We start from the raw sequence: 27,871 nt of genomic DNA, 5'->3' as shown, positions 1-27,871 counted from the left end.
TGCATTGGAAAAGATGTCTTTTTTGAGTTGTGTTGAACAAATTGAACAAATTGAACATCGAGGGGGTATGAAATGAATACGGTCACCTGGGATTCAAAATAAAAATTGCTGATTTAAATCGAGAATGGAGATGGGCCATTTTTCTACCAATACTGTAGTAGTAGTACTACACAACTGAGAAATATGTGATATTTTGATAAATTTTCCTTCAGAACATTTAGAATGTTCCATTTGTGAAAAAAGAGAAGATGCACTCAGATCGAACGCCCTGTTTATAGTTTAAACCAAGCGTTAAAGAGTTCAATATCCAGTATAAGATACATTGGTGTGTAAAGAAAAGTGGCATGACCCTCCGATGTGACTCGTGACAGCAACTCGTAAAATGATTTAGTTTAAAAAACATTGATAGTCAGTTGAGATTGTAGAATGTAAGTAGAAGGAGTCGTAGTAGTTGACTTCATTTGAATTGTATAAGCTATCAAACCATTGCTGGCTAAGCTTTCACAACCATATTGATGAGGTTATGCAGGTGCACTACATGAATATGGAGCTTTAAACAACTTTTTTTTTTAATTTAACTTTTAGTTTGTATTAGAATGAGTACAAGCCCCAGTTGTCCCAAGCTATGATCTTGAAAATATGGAGTTTGGCTCTGTCATCCATGGGACTTGCATTTAAATGTCCTATCCGAGGGACGATGAACTTTGGAGAGGAAAAGGCAAGACATTTGAATGGTTCCAATTTATCAAAAGAATACAATTTTGATATTTGAATTTAAGATAATCAAGCCAATATATTTATTTTATTGCAGGAGCAGATAAAGTATATATAAATATTCTTTGCAGATGAAATTGATTCAATGATTTGTTGACATATAATGTTGATGGACATCAACTTTGCTGGAGCATACAGTTTAAATCACAATCACTTTGAAATTAGCATGAATTTAAACATATTTTGTTGAAAAAGAAACAAAGCCTGTTTGATATTCACATCCAAGTGAAAGGAATTGCTCATTAATTTCACTTAAAAGTCTCTGTGTACGTTATTCATTATTTCATAAAGGTGTTTTTGTTTCCCCATTAGATTTACAGGTTGATATCATTCAAAGTATATAATAATGTGTCGTTACTGAATGTTCAGAAATATTTCCATCGGAAGCAGGCTCATGGACCGAACAAAGACAAAAACAGAAATTAAGAAAGAACAAATATCTAGAAAGTAAATATTTACCTATATTTTTACTCCTAAAGATTAGGATTTGAAACCAATCGTGCTTTATTTCTTGTTACTGTACTATCGAGGACCATTTTTTTATAGTGGAGACAAAAAATTATCAGCAATAATGCTGTTATGAAAATATTGAGCTTTCATATGTTTAAACTATTTCATATGAACAGATTTTTGATGGAAATTTATGATTGTCGTTGTACTATGAGCTGCCAAATACGTGACCAAAATAAAGTTTATGCAACTATTCACGTTGAAAGTATGGAAATATTTCTGAGAAATATGAGTATATCTTTTCTTGTTTGTACAGTATGAAAAGTAAAAAGAATGTGACATTTTCTGAAGCCAAATTTCAAAGTGAAAGAGTACTTGATGCTTTTGAAATGCACAAACTGAAAGTATGAAATATTTGTGGTCGAGTCATCCATGGTATTTTTTTTCTTTTGCAAAAGAAGTATTATCAGCATTTTCATCATTCCACCCCAAAAGTATGTGTATTTTGAAAAGAACAAAAGGATGTTTGTTTTTAAAGAGTTTTTAAGTTTCATTAAGCAAGGCGATTGATGATTTTGAGAGAAGGATAACAACCGTACAACGGTGTCAATGAATAAATTAATTATAAAGAAAAGAAGAGAAAAATATGAAGTATCAAGCACTTGCTTTATTTGGCGATCACAATTCTTGTCCAATTGTGAAATTAATGATGTGTACTAAATTACAATCCTGGTTATTATGATTGTTTTGCTAAGATGTAACAACAAATTATTGACAGCTTTTTTTCCTTTTTTTGCATCACAGGCAAATGACATAAAAAAGGTGCTAAGTATTTAATGTGCAGACTTTTCAGTCACTAGTATGCCCATTTGTCTACACAAATAAATGTTTGTCTACCTCCCTCTATTGTCGTTAACCAAATTTCTTTGAGAGATCAGACTGATATCAAGAAAGAAACCCCACTGAAATTTCGGAAAGAAAATTAATCTTGACTTTGTAATACTGCGATACCGTGATATTTGGTCAGTCATTAATTTTGATACATGTATCTAATAAAACTATAAAGTACTCTGTCATTGTGTAATTCTATCTGAAACCAAAAGACTGGTATCACTTTTATATAATTCTAGTATAATTTTGATATTGGGCTATTCTGTTTGAGGAATTTGATTCAAGATTCAGTATTTTGGCCAGTTTGATAAATGATGATTATGTGAATTTGTTTGATATTTTTCTTCACTTTTTACTGAAATTGAATTCCTAATTGAATGGTGGATATGGTGTAACTGTAAGTGCTTTTGTTGTCCCCACTCCTTCTTTGGCATTGAGAAGTTATTTTGCAATAAAAAACACCAGGACTCTACACCGTTGTATTTGTTTAATTTGATTTCTGTGAAATTGATATTCATCACTCATTCTGTGTGGACAATGAAAGTGTTTGATGATTGTTTTACCCGGCAGTGAACGAAGCATGTGCATGCTTGGAAGTACGGTAAGCAACCAGGGAACCAATGGCTTTAAAGAAAAGGTTGAGTTCTGGGGAGAGGTAATAAATGATTTGTGAGCGTTATCATTGTTATTTTGATATGCAAGTGTGGTAGAACAGCAGAGAAGAAATGTTCCCTGAAAAGCTTGGCTCTTCAAATATCTTAATATTATAAATATGGCATGTAACAGTATACAAATCAGGACAGATTTTTATGCCACATGTTTGTGTAGTCCCATATACATCTGTCTGCATGAAGTGCTTGATACTTTTACCAAGACTGGGCCAAATTTCCTATCATTTTGATGACTCCAGAACCTTGCACTACACACCAATACTTATATGCTAGATGATCAACTCTTTCTGATCAATTCCACAACGTGTCTTTCACAATGCAATCAGAACTCAATTTTATCTTTAACTCTTCTCCTAGGAACTTGATAATGAGGATTAATGCCTTACCACATGGCACAAGCATATCAACTGGGTTTTGAACCTGAGACCTCCCAGTTAAGAGATCACTGCTCTACCACTGAGCCATCCCTCCCCGTAGAAATGTTTTAAAATATTAACACGACTTTCAAGGGCATCGGGTTACATTCTAGAGAATAGCAGTTCTGCTTTTTAGGACAATAATACTTCAGAAAAATGATCTTACTGACAAAAATAGATTTGCAAACATGATTATACACTGATTGGTCATAATTTTATTCACAAATTCTACATCTTACAAAAATATTGATTTGTTAGTTGATAAATTTATGTACATTAAAACAAAATCATATACTCAAGAAAGATACAACTAAATAGAACACACATCAGAGTTAATTAAATTCAGGATTATGTATTAAGCTTTTCAGGTATTTTACAATTGGGCTGTTGTAAGAATACGATTCATATTTTTGCACCCCCCCCCCAACCCCCCCCCCCCCCCCCCCCCCCCCCCCCCCCCCCCCCCTGCCAGATAATATTGGATACGCCAGTCACGCCCCTGCTCCAAAATTGCCCCTGTAGGCTCTGATGAAGTGCCCTCATTCATCAGTGTCAAAAAGATGAGGGTGCCTGCATTGGTCAAGAATAGGATTGTGGATAATATTTATTTGAATAAATCTGTTCAGCTCAGAGCCTTAAATCTCATAGCTTTTAAAGCCCTTCTGTACTAGTTTGGTTAGGAGGGATTAGACCGCCCAGGTGGTGACTGATAGGTGGCCATCTCATCAACTCAGCTCTCAATTAACATAAGAAAAAGAGGATCAGGGGGGACCAATGGTCACCGATTGGGCATTGTTTCGATATAGAGGGAGCAAGTAGCTACAAGCAGTACAGTGGGGCTTTTAAAGCTGAAACATTGCATTTAAATGTACATGTATAATTGTATATACAGGAATTCAGCTGTACAACTAGTAAAATCATCTGACATTATACATCTACGTGTACCAATATGACACACACACACTCATCAGTTATATTTCATCATCATAAAAACAAAGCATACTGATTAAAGATGCTATCATTTTTCAATATACATTTCTTAGACTACATGTCATTACACGAATCAGTTCACACAGCAAAGTAGCATAATGACCAAAACAAAGTAATTTTTGTTTAAATATCTCAAAATATGAAATCTGGTTACGAAAACACTATCAACTTTCTAAGATTTGCTAAACAAAGTTTTCTATTGATAATTTGGCATTGATTGGCATTGATTGACATTCAAAATCAAGGTCTTTATAAACATGTGCGATTTACATTTTTACACACTAGGTACTTCGAAAAGGATTACAGTTTAAAAAAAGATATGATGCATGTTTAGATGCTCATTTAAGCCTATGAAACATAAATCATAGGTCGCCAAGTTAGTTTAAGAAATTCATTTTCTGTCTTAATATAGCGTTTATGAAATTATGTTCACAACAGACAAGCACAACATTATTTCAACATTTTAACGGACAAGAATTGGCTGGACAAGATAGAATTGCACCTTTTTTTGGCAAGATGACTAAATTTCTTAAATACATAACATCGTCTCATTCAGCTGCCACTCCAAGAGAGAGAACTACTACCTAGCTAAGTCACTGAATTTAATCAAATTCATCCAAATTTGCTCTAGATGTTCATAATTAACTGAAGTGGTTATGATTATGAAATAAACTATGCAGTGAAATTGATATAGAGTTGTTGCATAATAATGAGGCAAGACATCAATGCATAATTATGTATTTCATTAACATAAAAACACAAAACTGAATAGCATACAAACATATTTGTATTTCATTATTCTTTAAACATTCATTGCAGTTCTGCTTTTGTTTATTGTAAAGTTTTTTTTATTATTAAAGATCTGTAAAACATGACAATTCATCCATCAGGCTGTGAACATCAACATATGTTTTTGATAAACCTTGAAATGAAATTACAAAATAAAAAAATCTTTGGATTTCATCATAAAAAGAGTACACGTAACAATATTGTAGTACTTGATTGCATTAGTCATTACATTTGTTAGGCAAGAATCTAATAAGCAAGTTTTGTGTTGCTAATATTATATTCCTCATTGTAGGAAGATTATTATGTAAATCCGAGTACCCTGGTAAGAGGATATTTCTGGAGCGCCTATCACAGTAGCTTGGCTTAAAGATGAAGTTGAGTTCTGGTCATGCGATTGCATTGTGAAAGAAACGGTGTGGAATCGAATAGAAAAGGTTGATCATCAAGCATATAAGAATTTGTGTGTATTGCAAGGTTCTGGAATCATCAAAATGATAAGAAATTCGTTAAAGTTACAAACACTGTACACAGAAACATGTATATGGGACTACACGAACACGTGGCGAAAAAATCCCACCCCCGAGTTTTACGATGTTACATGACATATTTAGAATATAAAGGCATTTGAAGAGCCATGCTTTTCAGGGAACATGTCTTATCTGATGTTCTTCAACACTTGCATAATAAGAATGAGTAATGCTCACAAATTATTTTTCACCTCTTCCCAGAACTCAACCTTCTCTTTAATGGCGGGGTAACAATAGTACAGTGCTTAGAAACATTTAGTATAAACTGTAAAGCGATATAGAAATGATTCTCTTCACATCATTATCATTAGTAAAATTATTGACAAATTGTGCATATATTGACTTTTGTTGAATGGCAATGAACGGATACAGAATGAAGGATATAATTTCACAATGATATAAAATACCCTGGTTCATGCGAGGTCAGTCTAATCAAATATTCTTCCTTGCACATGTTTTATTTCTTGTCAATTTCATTCGCTGCACACCTTTTTACTCTAATGTGAATTATTAAATGTTGAATTTGGAAGCTCAGTTTTGTTTAACTGATGATAGATGAAGTGCCTAATTTCACAATAGTCACTCCCATACACCCTGTTTCATGCAAGTTTGGTCAATGTGAAATACATGTACATCCTTGAAGTAATTCTATCATTTGTAATGTCAATCAAGGAACACCCTGTACCCTTTCACAGCACTCCGTGGGAGGTTTGTTCCAGTTGTAAACGTAAGATTGCCGAAGTTGCTCTTCCTTTTGGCACATTTTACCGGTCTTCTGCAAGTGGCTCCATTTCTCCTTGAGCTCCTGGCTCGTCTGTTTGTGTGAGATGAGGTACACGTTGCGACAGCCTCGTGACTTGTACTCCGTATCAAAGCGAGGATCATGCTCCCTGTCGACATCGACCGCAGCTAGCCACGAACCCAGCGATATGTCTTCTGCATTGTACTTTTTGAGCATCTTGGCGTTGATGGCAACATAGTGGATCAAATCGCTGGATAAGATGTAGCCACCACCGATGGCAAATGGGAGATAGTGGTCACAGAGGAGCCAGTCGTTCTCGGCGTACTTTCCACGGGTATGTGCGTGCTGGCGTCCATCAAAGAATCCCCAGTAAAGCCTCTCATGGTTTTTGCTGCGAAGCTCCCGGGACAGAGCATCCAACCTTACCAGGGAGTCGTCGTCGACCTTCAGCACAAAGTTGGTGTCCACGTGCCTGTCGACCCAGACGAAGGAATCTATAAGCTTCTGGGTATTTGACAGTAGGTTCTCCTGGAGGGATGTCAGGAGAAGGAGATCATGGTGCTGAGCACTCTCCTTCTCCAACTGCTTCTTCTCCTCTCCGGATAGTCCGTGCGTCCCGATCACAAACTTGATGATGATGTCTTTCGTCCTCTTCGTCATCCACGTCTCACGGATGGTGTACCGTCTCGCGTCCAGTTGAGGTCCAGACATGATAAGGACAACGAGGAATGCGGTGTGGTCACGCTTGACCGACTTGAGCCCCTCGTTGGTGATGCGGCTGTTGTCCGGCTGAGGACACTCCGGTGCAGGACCGGGAGTACACTTGGACATGTAGAACATGACTCCAGCAAAAGACAGGAGAGGGACGACGAGCAGAAGCGTCAGAGCTTGAGACTTTGCCTTCCGTGCCATGGTCGGGTAGATTCTGACAAAAGGGTCCTTGCTCTGTGAGAATATGCAAAGAGAAAAAAGCTTTTAGTTTAATGACATTGAAATTTTTGCTCCTGCCATTGAACCATTAGTAACAAACATACAATGAAAGTATGTTAAAGACAAAGACCAGTTATGGTCATGCGATTGCATTGTGAAAGAAACGTTGTGGAATTGATCAGAAAATGTTGATCATCTAGCATATAAGTACTGTATAGGTGTGTACTGCAAGGTTCTAGAATCATCAAAATGATAAGAAATTTGGCCCAGTCTTGGTAAAGTTACAAGCACTGTACACAGAAAGACTACATGACACGTGCACGATATCTATCAGGTCCAAATAGATATAATAATTTACCAAATATATCAATTAGTAGGCGGTTTCTCAGCAAACTTTGTATCACATATTATTCAAAACATATTCTTTCACATGATTGGTAATAAAAGCTTCCATTTCATTTTTTGAGAGGCAGGCATTTCTACAACTGATCTTTACCTTTAAGGCAAAATGAAGGCTTTCCTAAATGGGCTTCACCAAAGGAAAGAAATCAAACCAAGAAAATATGAGAGTGATGATGAGAGTGATGGTGAGAGTGATGAGAGTGATGATGAGAATAATGAGAGTCTTGAGAGAGAGAGAGGATGAGAGTGAGATGAGAGTGAGGATGGGATGAGAGTGAGGATGTGAGTGAAGATGAGAGTGAGGATGAGAGTGAGGATGAGAGTGATGATGAGAGTGAGATGAGTTTGAGGATGAGAGTGGGATGAGCGTGAGGATGAGAGTGAGATGAGAGTGATGATGAGAGTGAGATGAGAGTGAGGATGTGAGTGAGGATGAGAGTGATGGTGAGAGTGAGGATGTGAGTGAAGATGAGAGTGAGGATGAGAGTGAGATGAGAGTGAGGATGAGAGTGAGAGTGAGGATGAGAGTGAGATGAGAGTGAGGATGAGAGTGATGATGAGAGTGAGATGAGTTGGATGATGAGAGTGAGGATGAGCGTGAGATGAGAGTGAGATGAGAATGAGGATGAGAGTGAGATGAGAGTGAGGATGTGAGTGAAGATGAGAGTGAGGATGAGAGTGAGGATGAGAGTGAGGATGAGAGTGAGATGAGTTTGATGATGAGAGTAAGATGAGAGTGAGGATGAGAGTGAGGATGTAATTGAAGATGAGAGTGAGATGAGAGTGAGGATGTGAGTGAGGATGAGAGTGATGGTGAGAGTGAGATGAGTTTGAGGATGAGAGTGAGGATGTGAGTGAAGATGAGAGTGAGGATGAGAGTGAGGATGAGAGTGAGGATAAGAGTGAGACGAGTTTGATGATGAGAGTGAGATTAGAGTGAGGATGAGAGTGAGGATGTGAGTGAAGATGAGAGTGAGATGAGAGTGAGGATGAGAGTGAGGTGAGAGTGAGGATAAGAGTGAGATGAGTTTGATGATGAGAGTGAGGTGAGAGTGAGGATAAGAGTGAGACGAGTTTGGTGATGAGAGTGAGATAAGAGTGAGGATGAGAGTGAGGATGTAATTGAAGATGAGAGTGAGATGAGAGTGAGGATGAGAGTGAGGTGAGAGTGAGGATAAGAGTGAGATGAGTTTGATGATGAGAGTGAGGTGAGAGTGAGGATAAGAGTGAGGATGAGAGTGAGATGAGTTTGATGATGAGAGTGAAGATGAGAGTGATGATGAGAGTGATGATGAGAGTGATGATGAGAGTGAGGATGAGAGTGAGATGAGTTTGATGATGAGAGTGAAGATGAGAGTGATGGTGAGAATGATGAGTATGAGGATGAGAGTGATGAGGATAATCATGAGTGTCATTAGTTTTATACATGTATTACATTCAAGAAAATGTTGGTGCTCTCAAGAATAAATATGACACTTTTCCATAACATCTTTTGTAATCATATATATATACTAACATAAACAATAACAATATCCAACATAATGAATTGGAAGATACAGAAAAAATGATGTATTGTCAATATTTGAGTCGCCTTTCGTAATCAAGAAAAAGATAATGAAAAAAACTTCTGAAGCTACAATGGCCATTATTTGCATCAGGATTCTCGAGCTGGTGGACTGGGGGCTGGGGCACTAGCCAAAAATTCTAACAAGCAAGACAAATTTATATATAAAAGAAGAAAAAAACGAGGCAAAAGGCAAAGGAGAAAAGAAAGGTTATCAACAAAATGTATTGGAGCCAGCTTTATGTTGACTAAAACTGGGGGATCAACTATTGTTGATAATATAAAGTACCGGTATGCTAGATTGTGATTTTCATGATTGGGGGGGGGGGGGGTGGGGCTGAGTCCCCAGGCCCATGCAGGCCCCTGGCTCCACTACTGATCATTGATTGTATATTGTTAGTGATTTTAAACCATATCATTCAACCAGCACATGCACCATTTCAATTCTTACAAGAGAATGCACCAATGCCATATGTTCACTCTGTAATAAGAACTATCTGCCAATCGGAATGGATGACAGCTATGCATGCTTGACTGAACTATTTCAGTCAGGAGCAAAATTTATAAAGACTTTCATGCCAATATTATCAAGCTGCAATATTTACCCAGCTCACTGCACACGTGCTGGTATGATCTCCAACATAAACGTCCCCGATCATCCTAAATTCACTAGATTACATTTTGCCGACCATCTTTCAGTTGTAGTATATACCACCATCTCTCTCTCTCTACCAATACACACACAAATCTCCTGCTTACGTGGCACGGCTGTGCAGATTGTCCGGAGGGGATGCAAAAGTCAAAACCGAACTTCTGAACTTCATAAATCCATCGGAAGTTTATCAGACAAAGATGTCATACTTTCAAACATTACGAGGTTAAATACTCAATACAGAGCCTTGCAATCCCATGCCACATTCAGCTGGGAAAGAGTTAATAATGTGTTAGTTCAAAGTGATGAAAGAAGAGAAAAGTATCTAACCTTTACGTTCCTACGACTTCGCGACTCCAGCGTATACAAGTTCTACCACGACACGTACGTAAAAAATAAGTACCAGGGTCTCCCCTCTTCATCAGTGATGCGGTGCGTGTTGAGAGAAAGTTTGTAACGTCTTTGATGAGGATGCCAGACACTAGCTCTAGTTATTGCTATTTCATTTTGAGGAAAACTTTGTATTACGATTGGTATCCTGAGTATGTAAACGAGTTGCTTTGACGGCTCAATATACCGATGCTAGCTAATACGACTGGTCGTTTAGCTGATCATTCAAATCGGATGTAAGGACAGTCAACTACACGTTGACGCAGAGGATACAAATCCATAGGTATTGAAACTTACCGACCAAGCGATTTCCTCTCGTCACCAAATTGAGACTACGCAAGGTCAGTGGGCATGTTTGGAACGATTTCCAGGTTCTAAATCTAAGAGGTCAATAAAGAGGTGATGGGGCAGAGTCAGGATTTTAGGAAAAAGGGGTGGGGGTATAATGGTGAATGTGGAAAGTGATGACTGGTAACCATGGCTACAAAAAGGCACGCAGTGAGGGAATTACGAGAGGGTGCATGTGCCCTTTTTCACATTAAACATCATGCACGACGGAATTATAACGCGGAGCAGGGATAGTTCCTCTTACCATGATCCTACTTGTGACACGCTTTACACTTTCCTGATTTTAACGATGTCCGTCTTTTATCAACATTAACTTGATTGATGCACAAAATCACAGCAGAATTATGTGGCACCATGTATTTTTTTTTTTAAACACTGATTTTATGCTTCTTATAATCGGTCAGTCCTTTCACTTGTAGAATACCAAAGCTGAAACTTTTTGGTCAATATATTCCCCAAGCCAAACTACTTTAAAAAGGTTTTATCTTTCAATATTTTCTGAAGCATATTTTCTAGGATTGAAAATATAAACATGGTCACCTTCAAAATCTCATTCGTCCATAAGTCGATTTTAGTTATTGTTTACGGGGTGGGGTGAAACTTTAAGAAGAAAATAGAGAATAAAGAATCTGCTTTAGATAGCCAGGGAAACTCCGATTCTCTTGTGTACGAGTTGAATGACGCTCGTAAGTTGGTGCATGCTGACTTTCAACAAATAAAAGGTTGTTTCTTGAGAGGGAAGGAGGGCTGGTCGGAGGGAGGGACGGATTTGGAGGGGTGGGAAAGATAGACAGATGGAGAAAGAGAGAGAGAGAGAGAGAGAGGGAGAGAAAGAGAGTCGAGAGAGAGAGAGAGAGAGAGAGAGAGAGAGAGAGAGAGAGAGAGAGAGAGAGAGAGAGAAGAGGGGGGGGGGGGGTAATAAAGACCAAAGACCATAATAACAGCATTTAGAACATAGATTGTATATGTTCTAAATATACTCGTGATACAAAAACTACGTTTGCCACTTGCAAATCGGAAGCATACATAAAACAAACGAAAACAAGCAACCAATTAAGAAAGATACAAGCATCGTTAACGTTTTATCAGGTGTTGAAAGAAACAAGAAGAAAGAGAGGGATGTCTTGGTTTATTCTTATACTCGTGATATGTAACTTATTTCACGATTGCTTCATTCTTCACCCAACGAATACCTCTCCCATTCTCCCTTTCTCTACCACTCTCGAGGTGTGTCCACTGTCCAGGATTTTAGTAATGAAAAAAAGGGGGGGAAAAAAGGGGGGGGGGGGGGTCCAATTTCCCAACTTAAACAAAGGAGATTGTACAGGTGTTCATGTACCCCGAAACCAAAAGTATAAATGAAAAGAAAAGAAAAGAAAAACGTTATCTTTCCACAAGATCCCACCCCAATTCTCTCTCTCCCTCCCAATTTCTCCATATAACATCAACTTTTAAAGTCTTTATTTTCCCCCACTTTTTGTGCTGTTTTACTTTGGATTTCAAATGGACAAATAAAAGTGTGGTTTTAGTATAATCTCTTTGGTGCTAATATTCATTGTAGCTGCTTCTGAATGGTTTTTCAATATTTTCCTTAGTGCTTTTGAAATATTATTCCAATCAAAAAAAAAATAAAAAAATGACTGTTTACTTTGCTGCTTTCCAATTCAATATCAAGTTCATTCCTGATTTATCAATTGACATTGACAATTTCTTTGGAAACAGCAATTTCACATTACTTTTCTAATTGCATTACGGGTTACTTGGTAACAAGGGGGGGCCTGCCCGGTTCACAGCTGTGTGTGATTGACCGGTCTCGACTGCCATAGACTGCCCACGTCTTCTTGTATCGTTTTTTTTGTTGTTGTTTTTTTTTTTTGTTTTTTGTTTGTTTTTTGTTTTTTTTTGTTTGTTTTTTTGTTGTTTGTTTTGTTTTCTGTTTTTGTTTTGTGTTTGTTGTTGTTGGTTTTGTTTTTAACGGGGGTAGGGGATATAACAAACTTCATTCATTCGATATAACTAAGTTGATTGTAGTTTGTACTTTGTTCCAATATGTTATAAATTATAATATGTAATAGGGATACTAGTACTACAGAACAAAATATAGAGGGGGGGGGGGGGGTTATAACAATATTAATTCATTCAATATAATTGAGATTACTGTATTTTGTACTCTGTAATTGGTTTCAATATGTTATATATTACAATTTGTATGAATTAATATTATTTATTGAGTGAATACAATAAAGAATATTACAACAAAAAAAACAAAAACAAATTGTTCAGATGAGATAAAATGGTGATAAGGTAGAATGCTAGATGTACAATTACAGATAATCCGACAGTTAGAATGATAACAGACCATTATTAATGATAAAAATTGGGAAAAACTGATCTGATTGATTCCTTAATTCTCCCAACTATATACAATTTAATAATTTTTTAGGTCAATGTAAATCGTCACAGAGCAATGAATTGGCTCTATATACCATTCCAGACATTTAAGTGTTGAAAGATTTGTTAAAGCCCGTCTTATGTCATATTTTTTTGGAAAAACGGTTGGGAAAATTAATAAGTAACATTTTATACACAAATTTCGTAGTTTTTCATTAACCTTCAACCATGTTACAGTGTCACTTTAAACTACTACCAATAAAACAAATATTTTGGTTTGCTCTTTATTGTATTGTCTTTACATCTCAGGCTCTTTCTGAATATATTCATTCCGATATTGCCTAAAAACAGTTGAACACAAGTTCAGATTGAGAAAAAGAGTTGCAAAATATGAATTATGTTTATTAAAGCAGCATTTTGAAATTAATGTAAAATCCATCAAGTTTTAATACCTTCATAGTATTCTTTTACTTTGTATCTTAAACTGCACAAAGGTAGATATACAATTTATAAAGTACTAGTACATCAAGTATAGTCTGTTTGCAGCCAGAAGGGCTATAACTTTTGAATTGAATTAGATTGATTTAATCATGGTAAAACTCACATCCCCCTAAAAAGACTGCTTTTCAGCAAGTCCGTGTAAAAAACATAAAACAGATCATATCGACACCAAATTGAATGTAAAAACAGTGTGTACATCGGGAAAGACATTTAGACATATATATAAACCAAAATTAAATTAAAAAGCTAGCGCATCAAATAAAAGTAACAAGCATTAAAGATATATGATTTAAAAATATGAATAAATTAGAAAGAACAAAATTAAAGTAAAATGCTATCAAATTAAATGAAAAAAACAGACATAGATATAATTTATGATAAAATTATATACTCTGTGTTAAGAGTATATGAGTTAATGCCCTTCTGGCTCCAAACAGATGTTATGATGATGACACTGACTGGACAAGTAGAATGATGATCAACAAGCAAAAACACAATCATGTATGAAATTAGGTTCATAAGGTTCATATTTATTGTCCATTTAACAATGGAAATTTGTGGTGTTACATGGTATTGCGATACACATAATTTATATAACATATATATTCATACAAAAGTCAGTAAAATAATCTTTGAGTTGACAGAAACAAATTGCAGCTACAAAACAATGTATTTGATTGTGGTCTTTGAAGACTTGCATCAATCAAATACATGTATTTATGTCTGGGTACCGACTGGTGTTTATTTGTAAAATTTTGTATTAGGATCACAAAGGCTCATAAATACCAAAATATATTCAGTCCACACTGGTATGATTAAAGGGCAATCCAACCCTTGAAATAAGTTATTTTTGTATGAAAGCAGAAAAATAAGATAAACAGAAATGCGAAAATTTGAAATAAATCAGATCAATGATAAGAATTTATGAATGTTCAAAATATGAGATCAATAATGTCCATGCAAATTTCAAGTTGGCAGTTTGGTCAGTGGATTGTGACATAGTTGCAGATAACTCTCCTGTACACAGTTATCACTCATTTATGTTTGTTTCTCTCTAAAGTGCCTTCTCCCTTGGGGCACTACTAAAAAAATATGTTATGGATAAGATATTTATAAGCATTGGTCCTCTAAAGAGAAAATAATCCTCAGTCATGAATTTTAGAAGAAAAACAACATTTTTTTTTTGTTTTTTTTGTTAGTGGTGGTCATTTTGTGTGTTGGAAAAAATGAGAAAGTGGTTCCCCACTACATAACTTTCTCATTTTTTGTCTGATTATATTCAAACTTTCACCAGTCTACTGTGATTTTTCTGCTTTCCTCACAATACTGATGCATTATACATAGGTGAACATTAACAGTATAAATAATAATGATTGATAACAGAAAATACTGTAACTCTGACTTTTAACATGTACCATTTGCAAAACACGACTCTGGATCACTGTTTCACTGATAGGCAGGATGGGAGAGCATTATTCACATGAATCCGGGCGTACTCTGACTCGGCCTGCTGCAAATATGGGCCGAGTTGTCCCCGCATACCCTAACTTTAACCCTAACCCTAATGCTAAACCCTAACCCTAATCCTAAAACTGAACCCTAAAACCAAACCCTAAACCCTAACCCTAAAAGATTTCAAAAAAATTCAATCATGCCGGGACAACTCGGCCCCGTATTTGCAACGGGTCCAATCACATTACAGTTGAAAGATTTACAAGTTGTTGCTGTTGATCTTACACAGGAATAATACAATGTCCCGCCACGGCACTATTAAATATCCTTTGGCAAGACATTAATCTACATTTGCCATACTCCACCCAAGTGAGGTAAATGGGTACCCGGAAGAAATTCCTTGAATGCTTGAGCTTCTTTTCATAGTACATGTAGCTCCACTAGCTCGGCTAAAGCCCGGGTAATGATAAGATTGCAGGGCCCTCAGGGGGATGCTGATGAGGCTACCCTGGGTAAACAAGACGTATTATTATTATTATTATTATTATTAATATTAATACAACAACATAAAGAGACAAATTTTTGATTATATTTCTTTACCCATCTGATATCATATTTTAAGAAGATAGAAACAATTTTAAAATAGCAAGAAAGCCCAATGTTAATAACAGAAAAAGCAGCAAAGCTACACATAAATGCACATTTACAAATTTACCCCTGGCCTGTAATACTACAAATTGCATCAGAGTATAGATTCAACATTAAATGAATTAGTTTTAAATCCTGTTTAGGCTCTAGGATGTCCAAAATGGGCAAACACATAGTGACTGTTGAACTATTCATAAAGTGATGGTAACCAACATTGTTGGTCCACTGGCACTGACGATGAATAGGAAAAGTAATTTAATCATTAAAAAAACAAATCCTTGGAATTTGTAGGTTACATTGAGAAATTATTATTAATTTGGACTAAGTTATGGCATGCATAGGATCAGTAAATGCTTAATGTACAATGTATAAACTGCACAAAAAGAGAAGAATAAAAAGTGATATACTGGTAGCACCAAATTTTGGAAGAAGTCAAACTAGATGTAGAATTTGTTAAGATCCTTGAAAATTTATCATGGTATACCATTTTTTCTTATGCAACATTCTGTTGGTGGCTTTTGCCAATCATAAATATAAGAAGGTCTCGTCTGATGTTCCTGAGAGCACAGACGCCCTGTTTCTTTATAATGCTTCCATTTCTGTCTCATATCCTCTGGTGTCTGTTTATGCGTGATTAGGTAGGTGTTTGAACAGCCCCTCGACAGATATTCGGTGTCAAAGCGTGTGTCGTGTTGACGATTAACTTCCACTGCCGCCAGCCAAGATCCGAGCGATACGTCCTCGCCGTTGTATTTCTTGAGGTACTTGGCGTTCAAGCTGACGAAGTGCACTAGATCTGCGGAGAGGATGTAGCCACCGCCTTTAGCGTAGGGAAGGTAGCGGTCGCACAGTACCCAGTCTGCCTCTGCATACTTCCCAGTCTTGTGTACCCGGGCACGTCCATCAAAGAACCCCCAGAAGAGTTTCTCTTGGCTCTTTTGCGGCAGCTCCTTCGCTAAAGCATCAAGTCTAACAAAGGAATCATCGTCCACTTTCAGCACAAATTTATAACTTACATTGTGATCCAGCCACACAAACATATCAATCAACTTTTGAGTTAAAGCGAGGAAACTGTCTTCAAGGTCTGGCAAGAATAGGAGATCATTATACTCTTTCTGTTCTCTCTCTAAGGCTTCCAGATGCTCCGTTGGCAAGTTGGCAGTGCCAATTACAAACTTTACGATCATGTCATTTGTTCGTAATGTCAGCCACGTGTCGCGTAAAACTTGACGTCCTGCTAGGAGTTTCGGTCCGGACATGACCAGTATGACTAAAAATGCTGAGAATGGTTTGTCGCCCCCACTGTCGTCCAACGTCCTTAATTGATTTTGGTTTGAGTTCTCCCGCGGGCAGGGTTTTCTGGGGGAGTCTTCAGTTACATTGCATGATGATAGGAGTAGAACAAATCCGCACAAAGAGAATATCGGGATGCATAGGAGAAAACGGGTCAGAAACCACCGGAATGTACGCGACATCCTCATCTTGAGCACCTGAAAATAAAACGCGACATTAGGACAGCACGTTGGTACAGAATGAATAATGATGGATATGTTATTTCCAGTGGTGGTTGAATAACTTAATTTAAAGACATGAAGAAAAAAACTTGTAAATTGTTAAAACAGGAAACCCAAACACAATAACGACAAGCAGGGCGGGGCGACACAGAGGTGTTGTTACGTTTCATGAGAATACGCCAAATCAATGACTTAAAGACACGACAAGCAGGGCGGGACCGGGGCAACACGGAAGTGTTGTTATGTTTCATGAGAATACGCCAAATGAAAATCAATGACTTAAAGACACATCATTGTTTTATATGGAATTGAATTAATTGGCCACTTTGAGATAGAGGTCTAGAACAATTCAACAATGCAATGTCTCTGCAGCTGCAATGCACAGGTCCTCTTTGCATGATCAAATTCATTAGCAGTTAGCACCCACTACACTGCTGCACTGCACTGTCCACCACTGTCTAAAAAACTGGAAGTCGGAGACTGAATGAATTCGGGCTTCAAAATAACATCTACACCTACTAAGTACTATAATTTGTAGGGTTGATTGGTCTGAATTTCGGCCATCAGCCAGCATCGGTCTAAACATACTTACTTTGTGAACATTCTTCTATTTCGAAGATAAAAAGTCATCAGAGGAGTCGAGATGCATCAGCTAGCAGCTGTAATGTTGACGTTGTGTTGGTTGTATGGGCCAGTCTAATGCCAGCCGTTTTCATATTTTAAAACTAGCGATAATACACTAATTGCACGGAGAAAAGGCCACTGCATAGTTGGAACGGCTGGTAGGTACCTTATATAGCCATTAACGTTACGTTGGGGCTTTAAAGTCTAAACGTACGCTGCGCCTACTTTACTACGAACGCCTATTGAGTGAGAGATCGACAAAGTAAAAAGGTATTTTCCAACATTAGATACATATTCAGTCATTAATTTCGGAAAGTTATAATGAGTTTATATGGAGTTTACGATATTGATGATTGTGGTATGAAAATGTTCGCAGTTGGTGTGAGTTTTCAGTGTCAATTTTTGCGGGCTGTTCCGCAAGCTGCATGCTGAGACTTTTGTGTGCATCCAGATAGGCCTATCTGATATTGCATTGACATGTCTCTTGCGACATGAACAGTTGTGTTGCTGTAGTGTTAGTGTTGGCTCTCAACATGTTCAATAGAGATTCTGCATGAATTGTAGCCATGTGATGTAGGATATACTAATAAGAGCTAACTATGTTGTTGTTGTTAGGTTTTATGGCGTTTTCCACCGTTGTTGGATGATTTTCGCCAGGAAATGTGAGTGAGAGTGAGAGGGTGTAGTTTCTGGTCCTCTCTTCATATTTTTGCTCTGTTAGCATGTAGAAATTTACGCATTGAGCGCTGTACATTTAGAATTTGCGCTCCCATTGGCCGATCCGCTCGAGTGGCTTCAAATTTAAGTGAGAGGGGGCCTACTTTTTAGATATATTGTAGGCTGAAGTCAAGGATGAAGTAAAATGTTGTAGATGGTCATGGTTTAGACTCTAGACTAATTGTGTTAAAAGTCATGGGAGACAGAATAGATCTACATGACCTTTAATAAAACATGAAAAAATTATTAATCAACATTGTTGTACAACTGTTTTTTTTTTTTTTTGTTTCTTTCATCAGATCAAGTGATGTAAAACACGAGAGAGAGAGTGAAGGTAGGGATAGCTAGGACTTCATCGATGTTGGAAGTTTGGAGCTGTATGAGTTTGTGAAAGAAGATCTGTTCACACCGGTGATCCAACACAACACATACACTGTACATGCTGATACAGAATGCCCAGCTTTGAGATACTGCCCTGACTTCAAGTAGGTGGTGCTGTCCAAGTTACCAAGAAGCTGAACACATAAAAAGTATCCAGTCCTGTGTTAAGACACTCCAATAACTTAACTTTAATCTGTTGTAAAGTGCCAGGAAACAGAAAGCTGGACTAAAAACAAAAAAGCTTACATGTACATGTAGCCAATTGGTTGAATAGTGGAAGTGGAAGAAGTAAGCTACACTTTACAAATCAGCAGTTCGATTGCCAATTTGACTGGACCTTACTGATCAAGAGACTCACACTTTGGAACACAAGATGAGCAAAAGAGTGAACACGACGGCTTCGGCAAGGCTAAAGCAGGACTACATGAGACTCAAGAAAGATCCTGTCCCTTACGTTACAGCCGAGCCTTTGCCATCAAATATCCTGGAATGGTAAAATTTATATTCTTTTCCTTCTTCTCTGTCGTCTCTTTTCCTTTTCTTTTTTCATTATCTTGTGATTCTGTTCAAGCTTCTTTCACTTTGCTCCTTTCTTTGAAAGTCTTTACATTTGTAGAACTAAATGAAGTTTTACAGTTTTGTCTCTGCCCTATTTCTAATTGAAATATGATTTTTAAATCTATGTACAAACTCTTGAATAGATATTTTAGGGCAAGTATAGATGATTCATACTTTATTGACATATTTTTTTTCAAAAGGGAGAGGAGGAGATTGCAGAATATTTTGTGTATGAATGAATGTGTCTTGTAATGGTGCAACTTCTTTCCTTACAAAAAAAAGGAACTGAAATAGGATTTTGCCACACATTGCAATTGCACTGAATCCACAAAAATGCAGATTTGGTTCTAAAGAAAATCTAATTCTTAGAGATATACTGAAAGTGCTATTACCAGGGTGGTAGACAAGGAGTTTAAAAATGTAAGAGCAACTGGTTAGAATTTTCACTATACAGGTTTGAAAAGCAGCCACAGGTGAGGTTAATCTCCATTCTTAACTAATATTATTTATGAAATATTAGTCATCAAATTGGTTTGACGATGCCTAAGAATATGGGTCAGATTGTACCAGAGTGCATCTAAGATCCTTAGAGCCCTTCACCCAGCCCAGGGGCAGGGGGGCTTTCACAAAGCCTTTTTTCAATGACAAGTGACAAAATTCAGTGACAAATCTGCTGATAAGGATTTCAGTAGCTTATAAGTATAACAAAAAATGTCATTTGTCACTGATGAAAAGTTTTGTGAAACGCCCCCCTGTTCATACTCCTTCCATTATCTAATTTTACATGATTGAATTTCTGTTCATGGACCACCCTTGCTATTACTTTTTTCTTACAGGCATTATGTTGTACGAGGCCCCAAGGAAACTCCTTACGAGGGAGGACTATACCATGGAAAGCTGGTGTTTCCCAGGGAATTCCCCTTCAAACCTCCTAGCATTTACATGACCACACCCAACGGAAGGTTCAAGACCAATACAAGGTAATACCAATTAAAGATAATCTTGAATTTTTGTAAAATATAAATATAAATTTTAACATAATGATCTAACAAAACATCACCATTTATAAAGACACATATTAGTAGGCTCTCATGGGAAATTTAACACCACTCAAGTGTTTACCCAACAACATATGTTGTCAATAATTATGATTAGCCTTCAGTTTTATGACCAATAGGCCTTCTCGGCATTTTCGTACATTTTCCTCACCTGAAGACTCTCAGAGACTATAGGGGATATTTCTTGACAGAATAACGGTTTTACTGCGTGCGAGACTTGTACGCCCATTAATGGAATTTCCACCAAGACCTTTCTGCACATGAAAACTGACAACAAATCGGCTTTAGTGCTTATGTAAATTAAATTGATTCTTAATAATCAATGAGGCCAGCTGTGAGAAACTAGTATGATAAAAGACCAAATAGGTTTATCACACAATGACGATAGATGATCAATGTGTATTAGAATAGAAATGGGTATTAGTGCTTACCGGTATGTAAAATTGTAAATTAAATGGACCTTACTGTATATACCGGTAATGCAATTATAATACTCTATCTCTACATTTTTCTTTTTCCAGGTTATGTCTGTCTATTAGTGATTTTCATCCCGACACTTGGAATCCAGCCTGGTCTGTATCCACCATCCTAACCGGTTTACTCAGCTTCATGGTCGAAAAGAACCCGACATGGGGCAGCATAGAAACAACAGACTTTGTTGTAAGTCAAATAAACTGCCTCATATAGTTTTTCTAACAAGATTGTGGATGAAAAAGAAGGAACAAATGTTGTCCATAATAATTATTTTAAAAAAAAAAATTTAAAAAAAAAGTTTTTGTTGTTGTTTGTTTTGTTTTTTAACCGAGAGAAGCCTCATCTGCACCAATGCTGTTCTTCCTGAGGCCCTGCAATTACTTTTAACCCAGTAATTGCTGGGTACCCATTTAACACCTGGGTGGAGAGTGGCAAAATGTTGATTAATGTCTTGCCAAACGATGTTGGGCTGGGATTCGAACCCTCAACCCTCGGATTGAGAGTCAATTGAATGATCCGCTATACCCCATAAAATTGTTTGTTCAAGATAATCAAATTCAAATTTACTTCATCATTGTGTTTTGTGACTGGAAAGCCATACAAGTGAGAATTCCTACAAAAAGTTTTGTTCTTCTTCATATAATGTTGATGTATAGTGTATTTATTGACCATTTCACCCTGAAAGCTCAGGCACAGCATCTACATGCACTGAACTGAACAACGATAATGTTCAGTGTACATGTGTAAGTTTAATCTATCTAGCTAGTAAGGTATCCTCTTCCAGCTCAGAGGTAGATTGCAACAATTTTTCCACACACCAAGTTCTCTGATATTCTAGTATACTCTTGCAGTGTCATTCCACTCCATGTCTTAATATTCTCCAGGGCCCCCCTCTTTCAAAGAGTCGATATCAATAACAACTATGTACCTAAGAGATAGGAGACTTTAAACTTCCGATTGATTTGGATCAATCACAACTCTTTGTATTAAGACAGGGCCCAGACCTCCATCTTTGTCTAATCAGGTTCACTGTTTTTCAAAGGGTGCAAATATTGTCTTTTAGGCTATGTACCGTAACTCTAAAGCTAAAGTTAATTAATTTGTGAAGAAAAGTAATTTGCATGTCTGCCATCCATCCATCAGTATTTTTTCCCCTTCAATTTCACTTTAGTTCATGTAACAATTGAATATAGACTCTGTAAGGAAAATTACTGCTGAAGGACTTGCAACTGACTCTAATAATTTCATTTGTCACAGGACCCTGAATAAGGCTAACATAATGTATAAACCTAAGGCAGACAATAGTAAACATGACATACATGTATTATGTAATGCTATTATCATGCCAATGTTTCTTAAGTGGATTAAGTACCTTCAAGGTCAATTGATTATCATTCATACGGATCTCAAACAATTAACTGCTTATAGGAGGCCGGTTTACTTTACTTGTGTGGCCTTTAGATGTATATTAAAAGCATATTGATTGCAAGATGTCATCACTTCCTGTAACTTTTTGAATCACCCTAAATCTCCTTGATATACTAATACAGACTGTGCATTTTTTATGTTAATTGTAAGATAGCAGTACAACATAAGTGAGTCTTGCATTAATCTTCAGGGATTTCATGGTAATAGGAAAATAGTTTGTCAACGTGAAAAAGTCGTAACAGATCTCTCTAAATCACATAATTTATTGTTCTCTCATTGCCAAAATAAAATGTGACAATGCATTAAATCTGGTAATTTATTGTAAATATCCACAAAATTCTTTTACAATTATTTTGTCTACATCAGAGACTCTGCACCCCTGTCATAAAAGGAGTTGTGATTGATTTAAATCATTCACAACTTGATATCAATCGCAGCTCTGTACTAAAGAGATGGGAGTTTCTAAGTTAAGTTTTAAAATTGATATGAGGACTTGCAATTAATATGGATCAGTCTCAACTTTTTGTAAGACAGGTCCCTGGATTGCCCTTCTGCTGTAATACCATTCTAGTTGGCCTGACAATCCTGAACTTAAATATATATGTACAATATGATGATTACTTTTTTATTCTTATATTCATAATTTTCTCCATTTTCTATGCCTTTTACAGAAAAGGCAATTTGCTCATGATAGCGGAGCCTTCAATATAAAAAATTCAACATTTTTAGAGCTCTTCCCAGACACCGCAAAGGTAAGTACTTTTAGATTCCTTTCACCTAAGTCCCCTGCCCTAAATATTGCTTACTTGCTAGATGCCTTGTCTGTTCCAGACATTGGCGATCCAGGCTTTCCATCTACTCCTATCTCTGGTTACTTGTGTTACCAGTCAGTCAGTTGAAAATGCATTTAAACCCCATTTTTAAGGAGATTATGCAGATGTCATTTGTAAGACGCACCTTTTGACCCCCGGGGATGGTGCGTCATGGTTTCGTCATGTTCCCCAAAATCGTGACGCACAGTACCGTCATGGCCGCAAAATGTCCGTCACAATACTGACCCATATGTGCGTCATAGTAAGTCACTTTACCACGTTGCGTCATTTGGTGTGTCAATGGGACCGTCACTTTCTCCAAGCAGAAGTGTTTCTCAAATGTGCGTCATTGGCTAGTCATTTTCATAAAATGGTGTGTCATATGTTTGACTCAAATGTGCGTCGATGGAATGTAATGGTGTGTCACTTTCTGTGACAGAAGGTGCGTCATGGTATCAAAATGTACGACTCACATCGGTACAATGACGCACCATTCCCGGGGTCAAGAGGTGCGTCTTACAAATGACAAGTGCATTACTTAATACTGATAAATAAACACAAATGACTTAAAATTGCTTCAAGGAATCTCTCACTATAATTTTTGTTGTTCAAATGCAATCATTATTAAGAATAGGCTAATTGATTTGCTATTATCTTGATTCTCTTTCATGTTAATTACTACTTAGATTCCATTATTCCATTAGCAAGAAATTTTGATGTGTAGCATGGACTTGTTTTAAACAGGGGGTTAAATACATTACTGGTATTTAGAAGGTTTGGGTCTGCGATGAAAAATCAATCAAATAATAGGGACAGAAACTTGTAAACTTAGTAACTTTTCTATGGGCATGAGTCAAATGAACCTCCAAAAGAAAGGGGGAAAAAAAAGGCATGTTTGTCCTTAGGTACCCTAAATGATAATCATTTTGCCTGAGACATTCTAATATATTTTTCAAGATTCTTAGAGAAATATGATGATGTTGAAAGTAGATGTAGAAAATGTTGATATTACCGTGATTCCAAAATTTGATATCTATAAAATTTGATTTCTATTCTCAAAATTTTGCTGGAGATCCAGTTTAGATATCATAAACTCCTCTGCATTTTTAGTTAGATTTCTCTTCCCAATTATGTATTTATTGTCATTTTCAGGTAACTGTCGAATATAATTAGTTTATTACCATGATAGTAGTATGAATTTTAAACTTAAAGATAAAGTTGAGTTCTGGTCATGTTATTGCATTGTTAAAGAAACGTTGTGGAATCGATCAGAAAGGTTGATCATCTAGCATATAAGTATTGGTGTGTACTGCAAGGTTCTGGAATCAAAGTAAAAGAAATTTGGCCCAATCTTGGTCAAGTTACAAGCACTGGACACAGAAAGATGTATATAGTATATTGGACTACACGAAGATGTGGCGTAAAAATCTGTCCTGATTTTTATGATGTTACATGTCATATTTAGAATATCAAGGCATTTGAAGAGCCATGCATGCTTTTCGGAAACATTTTTTATCTAATGTCCTTCAACACTTGCAAAATACAATGATAATGATTACAAATTATTGTTCACCTCTTCCCAGAACTCAACCTTCTCTTTAAAATCTATCCTTCTTTGCAGGAGATAAGGCAGAGAATAAAGAAAGAAGAAGAGGATCTCAAACAGCGGTCCGAATCCAACGCCAACAGGTCCCCGGACCACAGTCAGATGAGGACAAGGACGAATAACTTTAACGCCCCCGCGGAACGACCCGCTGGGATCGTCGGTAGCACCATGGCCAACGTGCTCGTTATCGTGGGCTTTGCTGCGTTTGCATGGACAGTCAAATATGTACTGCGTAGCATAGCCAACACAGACTGATAGGGAACATGGAATTTTGCAACGGACATTTAATTTGTAAGCGAAGCTGGTGGAATTTTGAGAGGGGTATTTGTAACAAGGACAGAGCTTTATTCACAAACGTGTCCTAGGTACAAGTTCCCTGACATCCCACTGAAATGTGTGCATTAAAATCTGAATGCGTTTCAGTGGGATATTTATGGTTAACGTCCTGTAGCAAGATATCAGTCTACATTTGCCACACTTGTCTCAGATGAAGTAAATGGGTAGCAGTAGGAAGTAATTCCTTGAATGCTACAGCCAAGAAAAGTAATCTACAGGTCTTTAGAAGCCCAAAGACATTGATGAAAATGTGTGATATGTGAAGATAATTACAAGAAGTGAACATACTTGTAGTTACTATGAATCATTAATTTCATTGTAAGTATGCCAGGTATTTGGTGTAATAGATTATTCATCATCTTCACTACAGACAGTCATGGTTGTTTTGATAACCGTAGAGAAGTGGTCTCGTAACTGGGAGGTCATTGGTTCGCAATCAAGTCAATATGCTCATGCCCTTTGGTATTAAGGCATTAATCTGTATTACTGAGTCCCTCAGAAAGGACCTAAAGCCATCTGTCCATTTGCTACTTACATACAAACATACAAATGCTTTCTATCAGTCTCATGACAATTTATAGAGAATGAATTTGGGCTACTATTTGATATGAAGGGAATCCATGCAGATGGTCCAATCTGACACTTGCTTTATTGTCATCTGTTCTTACTATCTTTGCTCCAGTGATATTTACTTTGATGACATTTGGTCAGGGATTTATTTCTTCAAAATTGTTTGGTTAGGGTTAGGTTTAAAGCTAGGTGTAGTGCTATGTCCAGGGATGCATTTGGTTATGACAAGCAAATTGACTGTGGGCAAGTATTGTGAAGTGAATCCTCTTCCAGAAAGTGCCAAGCAGATAACCTGACAGTCTGACACTTGCCTTTTTGCCATCTGTTCTTACAATATTTGGTCTGGCGACATTTGGTTCGGTGATAGTTGGTCAGGGCTTTATTTCTTCAGTTATTTTGGGTTAGGGTTAGGTTTCAGGTTAGGTGTAGTGTTTGGTGCGGGTTGAAGTTGGTGTAAGGAATAGTTAGCCGAGCAATGATAGCCGGAGCATGTGTCAATGAACAGTCGTGCAAAGGCCTACAGTAAACGACTAAATTATTCATACCCTTACCAATTTTTTGTTTTTAAGTATGTGGAAAATTGATTTATCCCGATTTGTGTTTCTTGAGAATGTGACGTATTGAAGCTAACATTGAAAAGTATTCATCAAAGGCCCTAATTCAACCAGTCCACCTTTCATTCCAGAGTTACAAAACAAAACAAAAAAACATCAAACTTACAAGGGGTATGAATAATTTAGTTGTTAACTGTATATACATGTAGTGAGGTACTGTAAAAAACCATAATCTCTCTTATTTTTAGAGAGAAAATGAAATCTCTGAGGGGTGCAGTAAATTAAGGTGTGTGAAGTGGAGCCATTCATCTGTTAAAAAGGGAACAGAGTAACTATTTTCATTTGGGCTCTTTGACAATATAAGGTACATTCCTCTGCTTGTATAACGAGTCAATCATGTAATATCACCTCTATCTGTAAAACTATCTCACATGTGTCGGTTTACCAACATCTAGCCTTCGTTTCGCCATGTTCACGCTCTCTCGCTCGTGGTGCATTGCATTTCTAGTGCATTCATGTCTTGTAATAATGATACCTGTTTCTTTGATATACAACGCTTTACCAGTAAGTGGCCGAAGCGCTTACAGTATTATTATTATTACCCGGGGCCCTGTCTTACAAAGATTTGCGATTGATCCGAATCAGTCGCAAGTTTGCACTCTCCTCTTATGTACAGGTACAGTTGCGATTGATATCAATCGCAAATAACTTGCAACTCTTTATAAGAGCATGTATGTACCCTCACATACAGTGCATCACAATGTTGGTGTCGTCTCTTAATCTCTATGCCGTTACGGTGTTCACCAATGTACCTGTTGTATTTTCGTTGTCTCCTCCAGTATCTCATGCATGACTGATTCTACTGCAGTGCAGTGTTTGTAGTGTGGCTACCACCGTGCTAGTCTTCGTGTGTTACATATCGAGGGTTCAGTGACACAAAGACGTAACTCCATATTTCCCCAAATGAGTATTTGATATCATAATGTTCAGAAAAATGTGGGCTTTCCAGGAAACACAAAGACTTAAATCCACCCAACACCCCATTGAAGTCAATGGCTGGTGAAACATAAACTTAACTCCTTAATAAGGCCCAAGTGCTCAGTGACACATACTTTTTCTCAAAATGGCCAAAATAGAGTTACGTCTTTGTGTCACTGACCCTTCGATATAGGCTAATTTGGAGACATCTCATTTTTCTCATTTATGTCACTGGCACCTGGCATCCTCGTCAATGGACACTTTACGGATGATTACCATCGTAACCAAAATTGCCTGTATTGTCAAATTTGCCGAGTGAGTGAACTTTCATGTTGAACAATAATTTCCAACCTCCATCTATACAGGTAAACTGTGAAGAAAAAAATCCTCCAAAATTTCATCAGCTTTGATATTTGTACTGTAAATAGATAAAAAGATTATATATATGTAGTAATTATAGTTATGTTAAATGATTAATGAGACAATTATTTATACAAGTCATTGCCATATCTTTATACTAAACACTTATAAAGGATGTTCTAATGTCTCCTGTGTAACACCATAGGGATTCTCTCCCCCAAATGTGGTTTTCAGGTATGTGGTATATGCTGTAATTCATTTATTGATTTGCTGCTGCTATGTCGGGTAATAATATGATTGCAGGGCCCTCAGGGAGAACGGTATTGATACCAATGAGGCTACCCTGGGTAAAAATTATAATTATTATTGTTAA

At 37.0% G+C, this 27,871-nt stretch overlaps 3 protein-coding genes across 4 annotated transcripts; 1 reads left to right on the top strand and 2 right to left on the bottom strand.

The window, feature by feature from the left end:
* Positions 1-5,702: 5,702 nt before the first annotated feature.
* On the bottom strand, positions 5,703-10,230 carry LOC115921698 (beta-1,3-galactosyltransferase 6-like). 2 transcript variants are annotated; one of them, XM_030979658.1, is made up of 2 exons: positions 9,906-10,122; positions 5,703-7,195 (listed from the first exon to the last, which is right to left on the bottom strand). In XM_030979658.1, the coding sequence occupies exon 2, from the start codon at positions 7,160-7,162 to the stop codon at positions 6,176-6,178; it is 987 nt and encodes a 328-aa protein (XP_030835518.1). In that variant the 5' UTR covers positions 7,163-7,195; positions 9,906-10,122; the 3' UTR covers positions 5,703-6,175. The 2 variants fall into 2 exon arrangements, with proteins under 2 accessions (XP_030835518.1, XP_030835512.1); XM_030979652.1 differs by lacking the exon at positions 9,906-10,122 and adding an exon at positions 10,129-10,230 and having other exon boundaries at positions 5,704-7,195.
* Positions 10,231-15,391: 5,161 nt separating this feature from the next.
* On the bottom strand, positions 15,392-17,783 carry LOC753784 (beta-1,3-galactosyltransferase 6). Its single transcript, XM_001177494.4, has 2 exons — positions 17,635-17,783; positions 15,392-17,018 (listed from the first exon to the last, which is right to left on the bottom strand). Exon 2 carries the CDS (start codon positions 17,007-17,009, stop codon positions 16,002-16,004), a length of 1,008 nt encoding a protein of 335 aa, XP_001177494.1. The 5' UTR covers positions 17,010-17,018; positions 17,635-17,783; the 3' UTR covers positions 15,392-16,001.
* A 78-nt stretch (positions 17,784-17,861) lies between these two features.
* LOC590010 (ubiquitin-conjugating enzyme E2 J2) lies at positions 17,862-26,301 on the top strand. The gene is made up of 6 exons (XM_030979648.1): positions 17,862-17,936; positions 18,683-19,256; positions 20,159-20,302; positions 20,902-21,040; positions 22,954-23,034; positions 24,716-26,301. The coding sequence occupies exons 2-6, from the start codon at positions 19,138-19,140 to the stop codon at positions 24,953-24,955; spliced, it is 723 nt and encodes a 240-aa protein (XP_030835508.1). The 5' UTR covers positions 17,862-17,936; positions 18,683-19,137; the 3' UTR covers positions 24,956-26,301.
* Positions 26,302-27,871: the final 1,570 nt, after the last annotated feature.

The sequence above is a fragment of the Strongylocentrotus purpuratus genome, unplaced genomic scaffold, assembly GCF_000002235.5.
Source record: "Strongylocentrotus purpuratus isolate Spur 01 unplaced genomic scaffold, Spur_5.0 spur5_contig_816, whole genome shotgun sequence".
In the NCBI taxonomy this organism is placed as follows: Eukaryota; Metazoa; Echinodermata; class Echinoidea; order Camarodonta; family Strongylocentrotidae; genus Strongylocentrotus; species Strongylocentrotus purpuratus.
Note: the sequence above shows the minus strand (reverse complement) of the source record. Positions and strands in the feature narration are given on the sequence as shown.

Bases quoted from the DNA above. Each gene is read 5' to 3' on its own strand.
- LOC753784 (XM_001177494.4), bottom strand. From the start codon at position 17,009: ATGAGGATGTCGCGTACATTCCGGTGGTTTCTGACCCGTTTTCTCCTA.
- LOC590010 (XM_030979648.1), top strand. From the start codon at position 19,138: ATGAGCAAAAGAGTGAACACGACGGCTTCGGCAAGGCTAAAGCAGGAC. The intron at 19,257-20,158 runs GTAAAATTTATA...TTTTTCTTACAG, and splicing joins CCATCAAATATCCTGGAATG to GCATTATGTTGTACGAGGCC. The intron at 20,303-20,901 runs GTAATACCAATT...TTCTTTTTCCAG, and splicing joins AGGTTCAAGACCAATACAAG to GTTATGTCTGTCTATTAGTG.
- LOC115921698 (XM_030979652.1), bottom strand. From the start codon at position 7,162: ATGGCACGGAAGGCAAAGTCTCAAGCTCTGACGCTTCTGCTCGTCGTC.